General features: G+C 34.0%; 9 protein-coding genes across 9 annotated transcripts; 3 read left to right on the top strand and 6 right to left on the bottom strand. All coding sequences in view use genetic code 12, as the record gives it.

Moving 5' to 3' along the window:
* Positions 1 to 293: 293 nt before the first annotated feature.
* On the bottom strand, positions 294 to 1820 carry RJT21DRAFT_115097 (Zn(II)2Cys6 transcription factor domain-containing protein; the record flags this gene model as incomplete). The annotated part of the gene is made up of 1 exon (XM_064880313.1): positions 294 to 1820. One exon carries the CDS (start codon positions 1818 to 1820, stop codon positions 294 to 296), a length of 1527 nt encoding a protein of 508 aa, XP_064737172.1.
* A 306-nt stretch (positions 1821 to 2126) lies between these two features.
* Positions 2127 to 3833, bottom strand: RJT21DRAFT_3112 (Zn(II)2Cys6 transcription factor domain-containing protein; the record flags this gene model as incomplete). The annotated part of the gene is made up of 1 exon (XM_064884116.1): positions 2127 to 3833. One exon carries the CDS (start codon positions 3831 to 3833, stop codon positions 2127 to 2129), a length of 1707 nt encoding a protein of 568 aa, XP_064737171.1.
* A 2317-nt stretch (positions 3834 to 6150) lies between these two features.
* On the top strand, positions 6151 to 8460 carry RJT21DRAFT_3111 (uncharacterized protein; the record flags this gene model as incomplete). Its single annotated transcript, XM_064884115.1, has 1 exon — positions 6151 to 8460. One exon carries the CDS (start codon positions 6151 to 6153, stop codon positions 8458 to 8460), a length of 2310 nt encoding a protein of 769 aa, XP_064737170.1.
* A 476-nt stretch (positions 8461 to 8936) lies between these two features.
* On the bottom strand, positions 8937 to 9926 carry RJT21DRAFT_3110 (short-chain alcohol dehydrogenase; the record flags this gene model as incomplete). Its single annotated transcript, XM_064884113.1, has 1 exon — positions 8937 to 9926. One exon carries the CDS (start codon positions 9924 to 9926, stop codon positions 8937 to 8939), a length of 990 nt encoding a protein of 329 aa, XP_064737169.1.
* A 235-nt stretch (positions 9927 to 10161) lies between these two features.
* Positions 10162 to 11488, bottom strand: RJT21DRAFT_45726 (short-chain alcohol dehydrogenase). Its single transcript, XM_064884651.1, has one exon. It carries the CDS (start codon positions 11399 to 11401, stop codon positions 10397 to 10399), a length of 1005 nt encoding a protein of 334 aa, XP_064737168.1. The 5' UTR covers positions 11402 to 11488; the 3' UTR covers positions 10162 to 10396.
* Positions 11489 to 11699: 211 nt separating this feature from the next.
* Positions 11700 to 13113, bottom strand: RJT21DRAFT_121615 (short-chain alcohol dehydrogenase). The gene has a single exon (XM_064882159.1). It carries the CDS (start codon positions 12787 to 12789, stop codon positions 11779 to 11781), a length of 1011 nt encoding a protein of 336 aa, XP_064737167.1. The 5' UTR covers positions 12790 to 13113; the 3' UTR covers positions 11700 to 11778.
* RJT21DRAFT_45711 (uncharacterized protein) lies at positions 13090 to 14394 on the bottom strand. Its single transcript, XM_064884648.1, has one exon. The coding sequence runs from the start codon at positions 14155 to 14157 to the stop codon at positions 13165 to 13167; it is 993 nt and encodes a 330-aa protein (XP_064737166.1). The 5' UTR covers positions 14158 to 14394; the 3' UTR covers positions 13090 to 13164.
* RJT21DRAFT_45710 (uncharacterized protein) lies at positions 14395 to 15789 on the top strand. Its single transcript, XM_064884647.1, has one exon. The coding sequence runs from the start codon at positions 14632 to 14634 to the stop codon at positions 15547 to 15549; it is 918 nt and encodes a 305-aa protein (XP_064737165.1). The 5' UTR covers positions 14395 to 14631; the 3' UTR covers positions 15550 to 15789.
* A 2486-nt stretch (positions 15790 to 18275) lies between these two features.
* Positions 18276 to 20265, top strand: ASH2 (Ash2p; the record flags this gene model as incomplete). The annotated part of the gene is made up of 2 exons (XM_064883036.1): positions 18276 to 18293; positions 18883 to 20265. 2 exons carry the CDS (start codon positions 18276 to 18278, stop codon positions 20263 to 20265), a joined length of 1401 nt encoding a protein of 466 aa, XP_064737164.1.
* Positions 20266 to 20294: the final 29 nt, after the last annotated feature.

Here is a 20294-nt window from a genome sequence, read left to right as displayed (position 1 = left end):
GAATGTGAGCGGCATCGCATCACTATATATACAATTCTACAACAATACCTTTGCATAATTAGGGAGGGGGTGGGAGTTTGTAAATATAGATAGCCTGAGCCAGGCTTGGCTATACTAAGGTGCGGAGCCGCAGGCAGCATAGAAACTTCTACCGAAAATATGCGGTTTTTCCGATTTACGTTTTGTATTGTTCTCTACAACTACTAATTGTTCCTTATAGAACTACTAATTGTTCCCTATAGAAGTATTTCATTTATTGTTTCTTATATAAATATTTATTCTTGTATATTGTTCTATAGAACTTGGTCTAGTAATTCAGGATCGAAATCCTCAAATTCGGAGTATACTCCCGGTGTAAATGTGTATCTCTTTTTCAAAGCTAAGTTATATAAACACCTATCAACGGGATATTTCCAATTATCTTGTCCATAAATCTCAAAAGTATGATTGCCATACCAATTTACAAAATCTACCCATATATTATTATCTTTAAATACATGAAATCTCCACATCGTACTTAGACATGAGAAGACGTATAATATTCTTAGAGCATAATAATTCTTTTGGTACACTAATTGATTGAAGCCCTGAGTGGGGGACAATATCCATCTAAATAATGGAACAGGGAAATTTTGTTTAATCACTTTGTAGATACATCCTTTCAATAAATCGATGCTCTTTCTAAGCACTTCATATTCTAATGAATCTTTGGTGAATATTTCATTGTCTATAGCATATTCCGATTGTAAGTCTTCAGAAAGTATGGTGATTATGGGATAGTCCGGTATCTTTTTATTTGATAAGTCATTGTTATAAGAGAATAGAGGTTTGAATTCTGTTTGACGAATGGTTGGAATACACGAATAAGTTGTGTGACCGATCCCCTTTGAAATCGATAAGAAATCAGACTCTACTTGCTGATCACCAGTGTCAAAATTCACTAAAGGAATTAAATTATGAGGATGAACACCAAGATAAGAAAATATTAAAATACTTGAGATAACTAATTCCTTTGCAGTTTGTTTATCGACTAAATAAGGACCATTGAATATATCTTCTTGGTCTTTCTCTAACTGATTTTTCTTTGCGATTAACCTGTTCTTACCCGATATCGTATTCATGAAATATGTGGCAGTTTTGATGTATAAACTGTTGGTGATTTTATCATTAGTATTGTAGCGACATTCATCAAAAGAAATGTCAAGATTGAACTTGACTCTGCTTTCAACATCATCTATTTTCCTCAATCCTTGTAAATCACATAGTGGAAATAAACTTATTGAAGCGAATGAATAAATACTGTTTCTGACCAAAGGGCTCTGGAGAAATAAATTGGGTACATGCTTGGCCCATACATCGTAAGCTTCTTTTCCCAAACCATGTGAAAAAATATGAATAGATACATTATGGAAGAAATTAAGAAGTCTCAATTCAAACTTAGATATTCTCAATTGAGCAGTTGTCTGATTTAAGATCAACTCATTTGTTAGGTTAGTTTCTTTAAGATCTTGGTCTGCAATGGCAATTCTGTGGTAAGGATACTGCCGATTCTTACTTCGGAATACAAGATTATCTACAAGATCAAATATTTCTTCCAAATTCTTCAACCGGTTTCTCTGTTTGGTCCTAGGCAGTTGAACAAATCTGAATGTACTTGGATATTTGCATTCACGATTCGTATGTTGGCAATATTCGCATCTTGGTTTATTCTCATCACACTTGATTCGAAGCTTTTTGCAACTACTACACCCTCCTTTAGATCTAGTAATAGATCGCAGCTTGGTTGTCCACACCAAATCAAGTTCTAACTGAGATTCCATACTAATCGAGTTACTTCTACATTAGTATCAATACAGACTTTCAGAGAATTCACTTAACTTTATATAAGGTCATGTTCCCTGTAAGGAGGGTGCATTAGCTACGCCCCACATGCAATTCGCTTTTGAATTTAGTTCACAAAACCCGACAGAACAATTGCGCAAATTTTGTACACCCGTTTGCGCTTATGTAAGCATATATAATTACAAAATTAATTAGAGGCTAATTAGAGGCTAAAATTAACATTATGCAACCTATAATATTCAATATTTATTACACTCCATATATACCTAATATATCATTATCAATCACAAAGCCTCTGCTAAGAAATCAGGATCAAAATCTGCAAGGTGTGTATAAGGAGTATTAACGAAAGCAAACTTCTTAACAGTTACTAGCTGATAAAAGCTTGCTCCAAGAGAATACCTCCATGGAGAAATCGAAGAATTAAATGTAGAAGTAAATAGGGACATTAATTCTGTTTGCCCTTCTCTTTCTAAATTCTCATTGTAAGTCTTGAACCATTTTATATAATCAATCCACATATTCTTATCCTCGAACAATTGAAAATGCATTATTGTGCTAAGGCTGGAAAATACGTATAAAAGGTAAAGGGCAAAATAATCCTTCTCGTAAACATAATCATGGAACTCTATTGGAAGAAGCAAGATCCACCTGAATATAGGAATTGGGTAGTCCATTAAAATTGCTCTATAGAAACAATCATGAAGTATTCCAATACACTCTTCATAAACTTCATGAGCTGCAGCCGATCTAGAATCTAGTTCCCGTTGTTGAAATTCAGTTTCAAGATCATTCCTAAGTGCCACTATTACAGGGTACATTGATTCTTTTAAAGGGGGTGCCTTCAGTTTATTTTCGAAATGGAATAATCCGTTGAACTCACTTTCCCTAATAGTAGGTGATACTGAAATAATAGTTAGGCGAATTCCTTTACAAATCGAAAGGAAATCTGATTCTTGATCATTGAAACTTACTAACGGAATCAATTTATGAGGATGAACCCCAAGGAACGAAAAGATTAAGATCGATGAAATTAGCAACTCTTTTGACCTTTTCGGATCTAGCACATAGGGTCCATAATACTCTGTTGATTCATCTGAAAGTAGTGAGTTTTTCCCTGCAATTGAATTTGTAAAGTAATTAGCTGCCCTAATAAATAAATTATTCCCATCTGTCAGTGTTAAGGAATGTTCCTTGTAAGCAAAATTACCAAAATTGTGATCTGCACTTTTAACTTGATCATGAATGGACATGTCTTGAAAGGAATTCAAATCATCCTCAAAAAGTTTATCCAGAATTCTCAATTGTTCCAATTCACAAAGCGGGAATAGATTGATAGTAGCAAATGCATAAACACTATTTCTAACCAATTCACTTTCTAAAAATAATTTTGGGACATGATTAGCCCACACATTATGGACTTGTCGATTGACTCCAAATGAAAATAGGTATACACAATAATTATTAAAAAAATTAAGTAGGCGGAGTTCAAATCGTGATATTCCTAATTGACTTGTAGCTTGACTTAAGACTAATTGATTTTGGAACTTAAAAAATTCACGACGGTCTTTCTCAACAAAATGATATTTCTCTGCTCGCCTCAATAAATCTTCTAGACTATCAATGCTGACTCCAGTAGCATTTCGTATCATTTGACGCTGCTTTTTCCGTTTGACATTTTCTTTAGTAGGATATATACATTCACGATTAGTATGCAGACAATATTCACATTGGGGCTTTGTTTCATCGCATTTTATTCGAAGCCTTTTACAACTCAGACAACCATTTCTTGATCTCTTTGGTTTTGATATTGGTGCTGGAGTATTTGAATTACTTGTACTTGTATTTGGACTTGTACTTGAACTAGTACTAGTACTAACACCAGCTCCGAGATTTGGACTATCGATGATCTCAGTTATCGAACCTTCCACGGACGAGAACCTAAAATCAGCTATTATTGTATCAGACTCCATATTACTCGTAATCGACATTATACTGTAAATTCCTACTACAATTAAATATAGCAACTTCTAAATTCAATGGGAAGATTTATGTTACTATTTCTGATTATATATAGTGTCAAAATGATATCACAAAAACTATTTCAGAAACGGTTTCATTGGGTTGTATACAGTATGCTTTGACCGGAAAGGCTTTGCATGTCTACCGGATCAATTAGATACCTGGTCTTTGATTTAGTTTTAAACTACTGTGACCTCTTTTACTTTTGAAACAATGGAAGTATTCCAAGTAAGTTAGAGTTTCAAGATGATCATGACAATTGTTTTCAGATCTATTGATGATAAAATGCTTGCAGTGTGCCTGTTTGAGTTGCAATAGAGTCTTACCCTCGGATTGTTACCGTATTTTCGGAATATCATGCAGCGAATGGAAGGCTCGATGGCCGGCGCAGCAGAAAAGATGTCGTGGGCCTATAGAGCCCGTAAATGGATGTCACTCGGAGAATACTAAAAATAGAGATGAGTCAAAATGTCGTATTCCCCAGATTAGGAAGAACTGCGTTTATTTCCGTGTGGGAAGTATGCTCTACTGAGTGCCGTACCATAAGGGAATTACTTGCAGTCGTTACAGTGATTTTGTGATACAGATCTGGTCTGGATCTGTTATGTAGTCGAATGTTTAAAATAGATAATTTGGTGTTTATAAATTGTGAGGCAACGTAAATGGAGTAGAGCTCACGAAACTTGTGCTGGTTACCCATGACTATCAACTGTACAATACGTAGAAGCTAACAATCTAGAAGGCCGCACTATTGAACAATGAAGAACCGTCTAGTTATTGTTCTCAATTACTATTCGATATGAACATGGAATAGAGGTACGACATTATAGAGATATTTTTCCTAACTAAGTAATTATACAGGACATTGTCCATTGTGGTCAATTGTATGGGTTTTTCTATACGATGTATATATCACGAGATAATTGCTTGCTCTCAATAAATGCAAAAATGACGTGCCAAAAATAGTACTATGCTATAAGCAAAGTAGTGATCAATGAATCCCTCATTTGCACAGATAACATATTTCATATGATTATAATTAGCTAAATAAAATCATACTAACGAGCCAAGAACAGCAATTAAAGAAAAGCCAAAATATGCTAATTCTTCTGAAGAAGGAAAAAAATAATTCCTTAACGTGTTTCCAGATACTGTATTGGAATTTGGATGACTATTTTTTTCTGGAAAAACCTGAAATACTCAAAATTGACAAACCGAAAGAGCTAGCCAAATCAGGCGCAAATTTATTATTTAGAGTTAATAAAGGAAAAAAGTGGGGAGAATAAGCACTAGTATATAAATGTTTATACAATGAAACTGGCTAAATAATAATTGTAAGGAGCCCACAAAGGGATGAGCATGAATAGTACAGAATAGTGACAAATGTAAGAGAAGGGCAGAAGAAGATTACTGATAAGTGACTGCTTTATCTGTCCTTAGTGGGGGGCAAAATCTTTCACATCGAACAGATAATGAGGAGAAGCATAATTCTGTCCTGTATTAGACGGCGCAAGATTCAATTTATTTATTTCTTATTATTATTATTATTATATCGTGCAGTATGTTATTGTTGTGTGTAGTCATATGGGAATTAGAAAGAGAATAGATAGACGATTTCATCTAAATGAACAATTGGCACAAAGCACAAGAACAATTCATAGTTCATAACTCGCAACTTACAACCTTCGAGTTTTCACTATGTGCTGTTCACTAATATAAGTACCAAATACTAATTACACACATGTAGCATTATACTTCTAATACTTCTAGGCCTCCACGTGATAGCAAATAATCGTATAAGCACCGGGACTTGATATATGAAATTAAGTTGGACTTTCTTGGCATTTTTTCTTAAAGTTTTCTCACTAAAGCACCACCACCCAACTCATTGCATTGCGCACACTTGCCAGGAATTAGGTAAATTTTAGTGAGGAATAATTTTCTAAGCCTTACTTTCTGCGTAGGGGACAATCGCACATAAACAGCTCGAGTCATATATAAGGAAATGGAACCCCATACTTTAAAATAATTTTTATACTATATCAATTTTATTTCATTTTATTTCGTTTCAATTATTGCCTGTCTATAGTAACACTTATCTGATTATCGCTTCGGTCATAAACCTATTTCTAACTCGTGCTCATCTTAGATTCTAGCACTGTATTCCGCTTGATCATCTCCCCCAGTTTTTAACATTCGACTTTTTTCCCACTATAGGAATCACCCATCTCACCCACATCGACTCCCCCAAAAGTCCCTTCTTATATACATTTCTGGTGTCATATGATGTCTACCTTGGTATCATCGAATATACCTCCACCACAATTCAGTCATGACTCTAATACTACTATAAATAAAGAAGCTAGTAATAATACTAAAAGTGCGGATATAGTTAATGAGACCACAAATGGTATTCCTCCCGAAGCCACTCATCCTGCAAATAACATCTCTAACAATACTGATAATGCAGTCCCCAGATCATTACCACCAAGCTTTTCAAGAAGAGTATCCTTTAATAATTTGCATCCAGAATATCTTTTAGAATGTCCTGCCAATAGTTATGTGCCCACCATAGCGAATAGTTTAAATCCAAATCAGTCTGCTATAAATTCAGCCAATGTCTCAGCTTCTTTAAATCAACAATCAGGACAAGCTTCTACAGATTTCGGGTATGGTTCGACCATTTACAATAATGATCTTGCTAAAACTTACTCGCACTATACTCCATACCGGAAAAAGCTTAGATTACCTGACCCACCATCTAAGTCAATACTTAAGAATAAAGTTTCACCTCAACAACTAGAATTTAATATTACTGGAAAAACTATTGACTATCATGAGGATTTGGATTTACTTAATGATGCTTTGGATTTGAATCCAAATTCCGAACCAAGATCAAGAAGAAAGTCTTATTCTGATATGACCAATGAAGAACTAATGGCTTTAGATCCTCAATTTCAAACTACAAGACCCAAAACCAATGTGGATCAATTTAAATTCGATAATCAAAAGACATATTATCTCACTTCTTCAAAGCGTACATCTATATCAGGACAAGGTTCTGGTGCATCATCTAAACTTACGTATCCTTCTTCAAATGAAAATAATTATAAGTCTATTTCCATAACCGTCAAACATGATGAATATGATACTGTTTCATTTGGAAGAACTCTCTTAACGGTTATTTCAGGAAGAAAGCATACTTGGAACTCTCTTGATTGGTTATTCCTCATTAATGAATATCATAATCAAAATCATACATTTTTAATTGATGGTGATTTTCTTATCATTTCTTCCTTGATTACTCAAAAATTCATTAAGGAATATAACCCAAGACATCATAAACGTAAATCAATCGATGACTATCTTTACGCGAAGGGTGAGACCTTAATACATTATTTAATTAATGCATTATTTGAAAGGTTCAATTTGAAATTGAAAATCACCATTGAGTTTGTCCTCGAATATAGTGATGAAGATTCTAGCGGCCCATTGATATCTACACCAAATTCGAATAATTCATGGGGAAATAAGTATATGCTTCAACATTTATTTAAACAGTATCATCCAAATATAATTCTTATCGGAAATAAATCCTCCAATTTGAATTTCAAGTATCCAATAAAGATCAAGAAACAGTTTGAGAAGGATGAGTACCTTATCAAACTCGCAAGTTATATTGTAAAATATTCGACTATACCCGTAATTCTAGTAGGGAATAATAATCATGAACATCACTTCCAAAACCCAAATGCAATAAGTTCCACGTCTGCTACTGCTTCTGGATTAAAATTTGTTGATTCTGTAATCTCACCGACATCCTCAGCCAAACAGACTCCAATTATAACGCTCACCAATGGCTCTGAAGATTTCAAATTAACAAAATTTAGATCGAACTCATCTTCTTCATCAATTGAATCAGTAGAATCATGGGATCCATCCCGAGCAAACAAGCAAGACAGCCAAAATCCTAAGTCTATAGCACTGGGTACTCTTGGTGTTCGTACTAATTCAACTACAAATTCTACATCATCAGCTGCGCCATCTTCGACATCTTCATATAGAGGTTTTCTTAAGAAACTTGAAGATCTTGATAGAAGCACTGTTAATACTGATCCATACAAGTTCCAAGACCTTATTTCGCTCATTTCAGATCAATCACTTACGGATTGTAAAGAATATCTTGAAGCATTAAACTCAAAAGATGATAATCTAAAGATCAACCCAAAGATCCATTGGATTTATCGTGCTCAAAGTGGAATGTCTAGTGTAGGAGGAAGCGGACGTGATGGATCACTCTATTCTATTGGTAGTAACGGATCTAGAGAAGAAGCATTAGCAATGCCACTGATATATAAAGTCAAATCGTTAATCAGTTATAATGAAGAGGATGAACAGAAGAATAAAGAATTCCAAAAAGAGTTAAAGAAGAAGAGATCTGGATCAAGTGTCGGTGGAGTATCTGGCAGCTCTAGTAGTGGACTTAAAACTTCTAAATCAATTGATAATAGTGCCAATTCTTCAGACTCTGATATAACAGCTGGTGATAAGGGTAAAAAGAAATCTATTTGGAAAAAGTTTGGGTTTAGAAAATAAAAATAACGAGATTAATTCAAATAAAAATTTTATGAAATATAACCAAATTAATGACATATCATATCACAAATATCCAATAATATAAAATTTCATTTCAGTTCGGAACATTTTCATTTCATGTGAGTAATCACTTAGTTATATTTAGGCAAGTAAAGTCTACGTATGTAGATACATTTATGACCATCTATTTTAACATTAATTTATTTATTACTTAATTTTGTGATTTTGAAGTATATAGCTATTATTTATTATTAATAGAAACATATATTACAATACATTTATTATTTATGATCCAAAATTGATGATCTGATGTTGCAGATAAGAATTAGTACCCTCATAAAGTTGTCAAATTAGAGGCTCATTTTTGTCCTAATCGTGGCTGTGGGTAGCAAGCGAGGAAGCCATTATTTTTATCCGTATTTTTATCCGCCTTAGATTAAAATTAGATTTTATTTCTAAATATAAAAGATCTTTAACTAAAGATATGGTTTGACGTTTTCCTCTAAATAGTCCCAAGCTTTTTGAATGTGCTTTGGTTCCGATAAATCCTTTCTTGCTTTAGTAACTTTACCAAAACTCTGAATATGATCTGCAGTTTTAACTTCTGGTGAAAGGGCAGCAAACAACTCTGTATAGGCTCCATATTTTGAATTATGTAAAAAGTTACTTAAAAATCGTTGTGATGGTGGCCCGTGTCTTTGTAATTCGGTGTTTAAAAATCCAGGACATAATGAAACACTAATAATATTGGATCCATCTGGGTGTGCTGTATTCCATCCTTTAGCTTGTAAGATATTAATAGCTTTACTTTGACCATACTTCTGCATTTGACTAGCTTCTGTTTTAAGGAAGTTTATATCTTCCCAGTGGACTCCTCCAATTGGTGACATATAATGTCCAAACGAAGCAACCCAAACAATTCTCGTTTCGCCTGGTTTATTTGTTTTAGATGTCTTTATGAGAAGCGGATCTAAGAACTTTTGCAATAAATGAGGGCCAAGATCATTAGTACCTAATTGCAATTCATAGCCTTGTTTGGACTTAGACCCCACAGGTGGAACCATAACACCAGCATTGTGGATGACAATGTCCAATCTATTTTCAAGACTTAAGAATTGTTCGGCAGCTGGTTTAATACTCTCGAGATCCCCTAAATCTACCAAAATATAGTGAACATCAAGGTTTTTCTTGTTATACTCTGAAGCAACTTCGGTTTCCAATTTCTTTATAGCTGTTTCTGTCTTCTCTTTATTTCTAGTGAAGAGATATACTTTGGCATTAGTAGTTCCTAACAATAACTTAACTACTTGAAATCCTACACCTGCGCTAGCTCCAGTAACAATAACAACTTTACCGTCTAATGTAGGGAAATCTTTCTCAGTGAATTTGGGCTTTCCCGGACGCACACCATTCAAAAAGGCACCTATACTCAGTGAAAATGGTCCTTGTTGATACTTAATTGACATTTTGGTAATTATAAGATTTAGTTACCTGTAGATTCAGTATGATTATAATAGTATAAACCATATTAGAGGAATATTTCCATGGCTTTTATATCAGTATTTGGCTTATTAATAGGCTGTTAAAACCAGCTATGTTGCGGGAAACGGAAACCAAATTTTGCGCCCGTCAGCCGTTCGCATTTAATCCGCAGAAAAGAACGGACTTAAAATTTTTGGCTAGCAATGTATTCCCAGGATAGGCAATAATGAATATTAACCGAAATCCAATATCTAATAATATTGAATTAAGTAATTGCGGCTCTTGTTATCCCTGACATTGTTGGCTGGTGTGTTGTGTCAAAGTAATTTTGACAGGTTGCAACATTTTGCGGCTAAATATCTTAGTGTAATTTGTTACTGAAAAAGTCGAACTGTTAATTTTTCAAAGAATTAATTTATTACTGATTAAATAGAAAATGTCTATATTCTGTAATCTAAATGTAAGGTTTGAGTTCTTCTTCTAAGAAATTCCAAGCTTTTCTAATGTTTTCTGGGTCATCTAAATCCTTTCTAGCTTTGCTAATATGGCCAAAAGAAATAACATAGGCACCGGTATTTTGCATAGTTAATTTTGGAGATAATGCAGCAAATAATTCTGTGTACGCACCATTTCTAGCATCATGAAAGAATAGTCTATATATTAAAGCCTCAAATCCAGTGGCATACTTCTGTAATTCGGTTCTCAAATAACCAGGACAGATAGAAACACATACAACATTCTTAGCGTCTGGGTGAGCTCCATTCCATCCCTTAGCTTGTAAAACATTCACTGCTTTACTTTGTCCATAAATAGTTTCTTTAGTAGCATCGCTATCATTGAAGTTAGGGTCCGCGTAATGAATACCACCTATTGGAGATAAATAACTAGCAGTGGACGCAACCCAAACAATTCTTGACTCGCCAGGCTTGTTTGTAATAGAAGTTTTAATTAATATTGGATCCAAGTATTTTTGTAATAATTGAGAACCGAGGTTATTAGTACCCAATTCTAAGTCGAAATTTTGTTTTGTTCTGGAACCTGCAGGAGGAGTCATAACACCAGCATTATGAATTATAATATCTAATCTGTTTTCTTGAGAAAGGAATTTTTCTGCAGCAGGTTTAATAGTGGTTAAATCACTGAAATCAATCTGAATAAAGTGAATATCTAAGTTGGTTTTCTTATATTCTTGAGCAACTTCGACTTCTAATTTCTTAATAGCTTGTTCAGCCTTAGTAGGGTTTCTAGCAAACATATAAACTCTAGCATTAGTTGATCCAAGTAATGATTTAGCACTTTGATAACCAACACCACTATTGGCACCAGTAATAATCACAACTTTACCATCTAAACTTGGATAATCCTTTTCTGTGAAAGTTGGCTTCTTTGGGAAGAACCCATTGAATAACATCAAGTAATCGGAGAATGAATACTTTGGAAAGGTAACTTTATGAACCATTTTAACTGTCTATTGATAATGCAAAAGTATTATTGTATAATCCTATAATTCAAAAGTATTCTCTGTTATCAATTCAAAGGATATCACCTTCTTCTTAAATACTTCTTGTCCAGTTTATCCATTTAGTTCTTCACCCGAAGTAAACGGAAAATAGATTGCAAATTTCTAGTTTATCACCGCGAAAAAATTTCAGTTACACAAACCCGCAGCAGAATTTCTTTTGTCAAGGCTGACGAAGAGATGAAGCGAGCCTTCGGATATTGGCTCAAGAAATAATGATAAACTACCCATAATCCGGCTCAGAAGTCTTCTTTTGATTATTTATTATAATTTTAAATTCTATTTATGTTATAATGGAATTAATGTAAAACAATCAACTATGGTTCATAATACTTTGCAACCTCTTGGTTTAAGAAATTCCAACTCTTCTCGGCGGCGGCTGGATCTTGAAGATCGGCTCTTTCTTTTCCAAACTTCCCAAATGATTCAATGTATGCACCTGTTTTAGCTCTTGTTAATTCTGGAGATAATGCAGCAAACAATTCGGTATAAGCACCATTTCTTGGTTCATGTAACAATCTGTTAATCATAAAAGCTTCAAATCCCTTTAAATGTCTTTGTAATTCTGTTTTAAGGAAACCAGGACATAATGATGCACAAACAACATTAGTGGCTTCTGGGTGAGCTTTAGTCCATTGCTTGGCCAGTAAAATATTAAACGCTTTACTTTGACCATAAATAGTAAAAGGGGTAGCTTTAGTATTATAATAATTTGGATCGGCATAATGGACACCGCCTAATGGAGCAGCAAAATGAGCTGTAGCTGAGGTATAAATAATTCTAGATTCACCTGGTTTATTCTTTTGAGAAGTAGCAATAAAAATCGGATCCAAGTATTTTTGTAATAAATGAGGTCCAAGATTATTAGTACCTAATTGCAACTCGTAACCTTGCTTGGATTTGGATCCAGCAGGTGGAGTCATAATACCAGCATTGTGTATTATGATATCTAATCTGGATTCTTTTGAAAGGAAATCTTGAGAAGCTGTTTTGATGGTATTTAAATCACTAAAATCAACTAAGACATAATCAACATTAATAGTCTTCTTGTTGAATTCTTGAGCTATTTCTAATTGTAATCTCTTAATGGCATTTTCAATTTTTGCCTTATTTCTGGCAAAGATATAAACCTTAGCATTTGTAACTCCCAATAATAATTTGGCAGCTTCATAACCAACACCTGAGGAAGCTCCGGTAATAATTACAACCTTACCATCTAAGCTTGGATAATCGAGTTCTGTAAATTTGGGCTTAGAAGGAAAGATCCCATTCATCATAGCACAAGTTTGTTGGTAAAACACGCTAGGAAGTTCGACTTTGGTACTCATTTTTAGCTTATAGTTTGTCGGTAAGTTATTAGTGCATAAATAAAATTCTTACAGATATCAACATTAGAGAAATCCCTGTAGTATTTATATTTCTTGAATTTACGGATGCAAAATATTTAGGATAATCGACGGAAGATTAAAAATTCATCCGACATACTGAAGATAGTCGTGCCTCGCAACTTTCTTCTGCGCGGAACATTTTTTTGCATCCGTCGAGCATCTTTATTTTTGTACCTCGTATTTAGGCTATGCCAAAATCTGGAGAAATAAGCGTTGTGTATTTACTGATAACGGTTTGAAAATATTACTGTTTATTATCTGCACTATTAAAGAAATATAACATTAAATAAATAAGAGATTTTATACTCTTTACTCTTAAAGGTATGGCTGAATTTCTTTATCTAAAAATTCCCAGGCTTTCTTAGCGGCCTTTTCGTCTAAATCATATCTTGCTTTACCAATTTTACCAAATGATTCGATATAATCACCAGTTTTGACTGCTGGTGAAAATGCAGCAAATAATTCAGTGTAGGCTCCATTTCTTCTAGGATGGAGCATAAGATTGATGACTACTGCCTGAATTCCAGCAACATGTCTTTGCAATTCTGTCTTTAAGAACCCAGGACATAAAGATGAGGATATAACATTTGTGGCTTCAGGATTAGCTTTTGACCAGTATCGCGATTGTAAAATACTGACTGCTTTACTTTGGCCATAAATAGCCATTGGAGAAGCTTCAGTTGTCTTAAAGTTAGGATCAGCATAGTGGATTGCACCAAGAGGAGCATGAAAACTAGCGGTGGAAGCAACCCAAACAATTCTAGATTCACCTGGTTTGTTTGTCTTGGAGGTTTTAATGAACAATGGATCCAATAATCTTTGCAACAAGTGTGGTCCAATATTGTTAGTTCCTAATTGTAATTCATATCCCTGTTTTGTAACAGATCCAGGTGGTGGTGTCATCACACCAGCATTATGGATAATAAGATCTAATCTGTCTTCCTTTTTGAGAAATTCTTCTACGGCTGGTTTGATTGATGGTAAATCACTGAAATCAATTTCAATGAAATGAACATCAATTTTAGATTTTTTATACTCTTGAGCTACTTCTAATTCAATTTTCTTAATTGCAGCCTTGGTCTTTTCAGGGTTTCTGGCAAAAGCATAAATTCTAGCATTTGTTGAACCAGCTAAAGATTTCACAACTTCATAGCCTACACCAGTACTGGCACCGGTAACGATGACGACCTTTCCATCAAATGAAGGATATTGTTTTTCTGTGTATTTTGCTTTTCCAGGAAATATACCATTGTAAGTATGCCATAAATCCTTGAAGCTTGACTTTGCTGGGGTAAATGAAGTAGTCATTTGTAATTGGAATTGGAATTTGATTGTAATTAATATCTACTAATTCAAGATTTACTTTGTTTTGGTGAAAATTAAGGCTATTTATATATCAAAGCTAAATAGAATAAAATATAAATGACTTACTAATACAAATATATATTAAGATGCAACATCAATTATACCGAACTTTGTACTATCCCCGTAAAATTAGTGTGTTAAATTTCACGTAACCGGCGGGAACGGCTAAAATATTTTACATCCGCCCTTCCTTGTTTTGCCCTGTCAATCTTGCTGTAGCGACTAAAATGTTGTATCGTATCTCTGAAGCGAAAAAATGTTTCCTGTGTATTTTTGGCGTAAATGTGGTACTACTTGTGCTCAGAATTACTTACAAATGTATATGCAGTACCAGTCGGGATTGTGAGCCACTATGTATTTCCGATGATTACTCCAATAAGTACTTAATATTCAAACGTAGGCCTTACAATTGGCAGTATGTTTAAGCAAAGGTTATCACTTATAAGTCCATTGAAAAATTCAGGATCACGTGTTGTACTGCAACTGAGACAATATGCTGTTAGATCAGTTCATGACTCACCATTTGATTATCTCCCTAAACGGAATAAGCCATGGGTGAATTGGAAGACTACCACTGTATTCTTCCTATTTGGGTCATATTTCGCATATAATGAGACGCTATTCAATGTTTACGAAAGCTTTACTACCATTGATGAAAATGAACATAATAATCTTGAACTTTTACCTTTACAGCTAGAATACAAATTGAAGAATCTCCCCATATATCAACAATTAGATCATCCCCGTAACTCTAGCAAATGGTATAAATTAATGTCTTGGGAAAATTTGGATAGAAATGTGCTTGATAATCAAGTTGATGGAGACGCTGTTGAAAAAGCCGTTATCAGTCAAGAGGAATATAAAGAGCCAACATTAACAACTCATACATTGGCCACTCCTGGAGGTATTTTAATTAAACCAGTTATTTTCAATAACGTTGAGACTAATGAAACTGTAACAATAGTACATGCAGGTTTCAGATTGTGTGGATATCCCTTCCTTATACATGGGGGTATAATTGCTACGTTATTAAATGAAACGTTCAAGAGAAACGCGTCACTCTCACTGTTCACTTCATCAAATCTTAAGGATGACTTTAAAGTAGAGAATTTAACAATAAACTATAAGTATCCAACTTTTGCCAATCAATTCTTGATCGTAAAGACAAAGAAAAAAGAAAATGTAAACTCTGATAATGAGAAAACAGTTACTTTGGAAAGTGTAGTGGAAACTATTAAGGGAAGAGTATTAGTAAAAAGTCTGGCCGTTTTACACGATACTGGAAGAGCAACAAATAAAATTAAGGAGCAATCGAAGTTTAGTAAATGGTTCTGATATTATATATATAGCCAGTTTATGATGTTAATGTAAGATCTAGTAATTTTTATTGTATAATGTAAAGCTCATTGTTATTATGGCCATGTTCTAGAATCGAAACCAAGTCGTAAACAACTCAAAACAAATCAGAAATGATCACAAATTTTTGTATGTTAAGCTTTTGTACTAACACCTGGAAATTTTTCTTATTTATAAATTATTTGACATAGTTAAACTAATGATTATACAAATTCTGACAGTAAATCTAGTTTCCATATCCGGCACTGCAAGCGAAAATTTTATATTAATTCCGGTGATGCATATTTAAGGTTTATTCGCATTATTAGTGCCTTACATGAGAAAAAAATGCCGGAATAATATCTCTGATTGACTTTTTTTTTTACGTTTTGTGATTTAAGATAGATAAAATAATCAATAAAGAATACTGAATATCTGCATTGGCATTGTTTACGAGCTAATACAGAGCTTCGCCCTGATGAGGGGAATGTTCGTAAACTGATATCCTTTAACAAGGTAGTAACCGCCTTGCTTTGCTGTGCTTTCTGTTCACAAATGAGCAATTTACTCTACTTTAAGACTTTAAATTGAAGTCCGAAATATAGATTAAAATTGACATGTTTGCGAAGGTGTAAGAAATGGAATATGTACGGAGAATGAGCCTTCCAGGCATAGAAATGGTGTAAACATACCGAAAAGGTATGAGTATATTGGCTTAGGTATTATCTGTTGTCTGCGGAGAGAATGTCAAGTCAAAGGAGGGGAACGCCAATTTAGAGAGGGATCATAACCAACTATTACAAAGCAGCATGATTCTGGGCTTTTGCCTATTGTGATTCAGTCTGATAAACTGGAGGCCAGATGTACATTGAATTTGAGATTCTGCGGCTTCATGTAATATGTAAACGTCATTCATGTGTTTCAAGTTTTTATTACTATACCACTATATGTGTTTCCACATTCGTCATTCTCATCCTTACAGCAATTTACGAAGCTTCGCCGATAAATTATTTTACCGCCGATTGTCCTAATCGGGAAATAGCTGTGAAAATTTTTTAATGTGCTAGGTTTTGAGGGATCTTCTAAAGGTAAAATAGAAGAGGGTAGTCCTCCTGTAAGGTTAAAGCGGCATGTGAGATCCGATTCTGGCTCGACGCCTCAGGCAACTCGATTACTCTAAAATAATACTTTTATTGGAAGTGTATGCTTGTAACTGTATAATGCCCCATTGAGCTTCTAAAAAAAGAGGCATAAAAATAGCACAGTAGACTAATTTGCCATAACGGTTATGAATAAGCATTCTTCGCCTTATTGTCACATTTTAGCTTCGTGGCGGATTATATCCCTTTGTAACATTGACTAAAATTGACATGTTGATTAGCAAACAAAGTGGAAGGCCAAAAAAATATTTTACAAATATTAGCCCACTTTTTATTATTGCTAAGGATCTTGTCATTCAAGGGACAAAACTGATTACTGTTGAAACATCTGCAAGAAATAAATTTGTAAGGAAAAAAAAGAAGAAATTAAATAGATCTGCGAACAAAGCAATCAAGAATGACAACATAGGAAAAAGCTCAAGCATTGTTCTGATTATTTTTTCTGCGTGACTTCTATTATCACTAAGACCTTTTGTAAAATCTTCTAATTATTTGAAAATCTTCTCTAGTCTATTTTTTTTTAAACTTTTTTTTATTCTCGTTATTTTTATCTATTTTTTTGTTTTTTTGTTTTTTCTCATTTCTACTTGAAATTTATTTTATTTCTAATTTTTTTAATAAAGCGTCAAACCGTTTGTGCATTATGCATAATAATAATAGAGGTTAATATATTCTTAGCGGTTAAATTTATAACCTAAAAGGAGTCAGCGATTAATCAACTAAGCTAAACAACACTGAATTGAAGAGAATAAATTGCGTATAAAAGTTCAATTTTGATTCTACAGTCGCTGTTATATAAAACTATTACTAAATTCTTTATAAGAAGGGTCCACACTTGTCAATGCGTCGGAAATATTATTTCCGAATATAACCGATCAGAGAGAATACCATCCGATTACATGTATATTCATTATAAAATAAAGGGAACTGACGCTAGTTCCATGTTCTTATCCCTTTATAAAATTATGAGTTAAAAATATCCATAATAATAATCTCTATCGAAAATAATAATGCGAACACAGATCTCCTGTGCATACTTACCAGATCCAAATGTATAATTTCATCTCTTGTTACACATAAATACTTTCTACATTCTATCAATTAACGATGAATAACTGGCTGTTAAGCTCTTTAGATAAATTAACACATTCTCGTCTGGTATCTTATGCATATACCGCTCCTGATGGATCTCGGTTTTTCTCACGCCAGGGCTCCCAACTCTGTCAGATATAATATACATTTTGTGTCTTTCAAGACATGCTAACCATCCTAATTATCGCAATTCCGTCTTGACTCATACTAATTTATGTATTTAACAGGTTAACAATTGCAATTAAATACCCATCAATCAAAGTTTTATTCATTGCTCATCGCAAATTGCTTGTCTACCCTTGAAATTTACACAAGTCCCTCGTCAATAAGTTTACTTCAGATACATGCATGCACTGTCACGTAAGCCATGAATCATAATTTAAATTCAATTATATGTTTCATTTGCAACTGCTATTTCTGTTTCAAGGTTGAATACGCGATTTACGAAGTGTGCGACATCGTCTTTCCCCCAAAATGACAACAAACGACCAGGTACATTCTTTGCAAGGAATACACGAACACATCTTTAACCGAATCTGCGCAGCTAAACATCGGTGATTCATTGTACTCATCGCATTTCACCATTGTTCTTATAGCACACAAACTGATACCTATTTTCCTGACTTTTTCTGTATATGTTACACATGAAATAATGAACTAAATACTTCTCGCCAAATACGTTACTGATGTGAAGCATTCCAGAGATTTGCCACAGCTTCACGTCAAATTACACTTATTTACAACAAGGTGCAGATTAACGAATCGTTAATCTTCCTGATCTACACTAGAGCCTGGCTTAGTCTTTTACTATAGGTGTGTAAACTGTAAAATTATGTTTCCTGTACTAACTTTATCCGAAATTATCTGTATACAGGACTGTAATTGCGTATGGAAAATTCCAAAACCAGTTCCACCGTAGACCCGTATCGAAATGGCCAGAAACGGCTTAACAATATTATCACCGACAATCATCATGGAGGTAGAGCCAATTGGGGAAATCAAGCCAGAACCAATAGAGACTAGTTCGGTACCATTAAATTCTGATGCCAATCCACCTCATAATGATGAAAATAATGTAAAGGATGCTCCAACTCACAACTACTCTACTAGATCTAAAGAAAGAGACCTTGAAAGAGAACTTGAGAATAAATCTAAATTGAAACAACGTCAACATAATGTAATAGTTCAACCACGTTTGAAACCAATGCCATTCAAAAATCTGGATTTAAGATCAATTGAATATTCCAAGAGTCATGTAGCAACAACAAACGGTATTGCATTCTACCAGATGGAAGATCACCCGTTTAATAAAAGAGGGTTCAAATATAAGGCATGCCGTCCCAATCCACTTTTCACTTCCAATCTTTATTCAACCTCAGAATTGTATCCTTATACTGTAAGACCAAGTTATTTTGATATGGCACAAGGAATTGCCTTTAATGATGATTTAACTTTAGTCTCTACCACACAAGGTTGGAGATCTGTGCGAACAAATATAGGTATTAGAGAAGGTAAGTACTATTTTGAGTTTAATGTTGTGAGTGCAAATGATGAGAATAGTAAGAGTCATGTTAGAGTAGGGATATCACGTAAGGAAGCAAGTTTGGAAGCTCCTGTAGGATTCGATGGTTACAGCTATGGATTACGTGATGTACATGGAGAATATATGACATTGAGTAGACCAAAGGAACCTTACGTTGAAGATGGATTTAAAAGTGGTGATGTGATAGGCTTATTGGTAGAATTACCATCTTTAGAAGAACATCGAAAATCGGTTAATGATTTCATAAATTCCAAGCTAGCTGCATCCAATTCAGTTGAATCTTCAAAAACTATATCCGTGAAAGAACCAGATACAAAACGGAGAAAAAGGTCAAGAAAAGAAGAGACTAATGAAGATAATTCTAAATTCATAGTGGATGGGAATATCGTAAGAGATCAAATTCCTATACGGTATAAGAGTTCATTGTATTACGAACAATATGAGTATTCAAATACTAAAATCATGGATCATTTACTTAATCCTGTATCTATCTATGGGGAAAGGGCTATCCTTGAGAAAGATATTGTTGATAAACAGATTGAAAATTTACCTATAATACCAAATTCAAGAATAAGAATATTTAAAAATGGGATAGAACAGAAACATAGTGTAGAGAATTTATATTCATTTCTTCCAACGGATGTAGAAAATGAAGAATTGAATCTATTACCTAATACGAAACAAGCTCAAAATCTAAACTATAAGAATACTGATGATGGAAGTTTGGCGTATTACCCCATGCTTTCAGTATTCCAAAATGGTATAGTAGGTATAAATCCTGGACCTCAGTTCCAATATCCATTAGCTGAAGAAGATGTCAAACCTCTTAGTGATAGATACGATGAAAGTGTCGTTGACGAATGGTACTGGGATATCCTTGATGAAGTAGAAGCAGAATATTTAGATAGTTTTGATGCCTAATGTTGTAAATAACCAAGTAAGTATGTATG

Source organism: Scheffersomyces amazonensis (genome assembly GCF_036850825.1).
Source record: "Scheffersomyces amazonensis strain UFMG-HMD-26.3 chromosome Unknown RJT21scaffold_5, whole genome shotgun sequence".
Classification (NCBI taxonomy): Eukaryota; Fungi; Ascomycota; class Pichiomycetes; order Serinales; family Debaryomycetaceae; genus Scheffersomyces; species Scheffersomyces amazonensis.
This window is presented reverse-complemented; position numbering and strand designations above follow the sequence as displayed.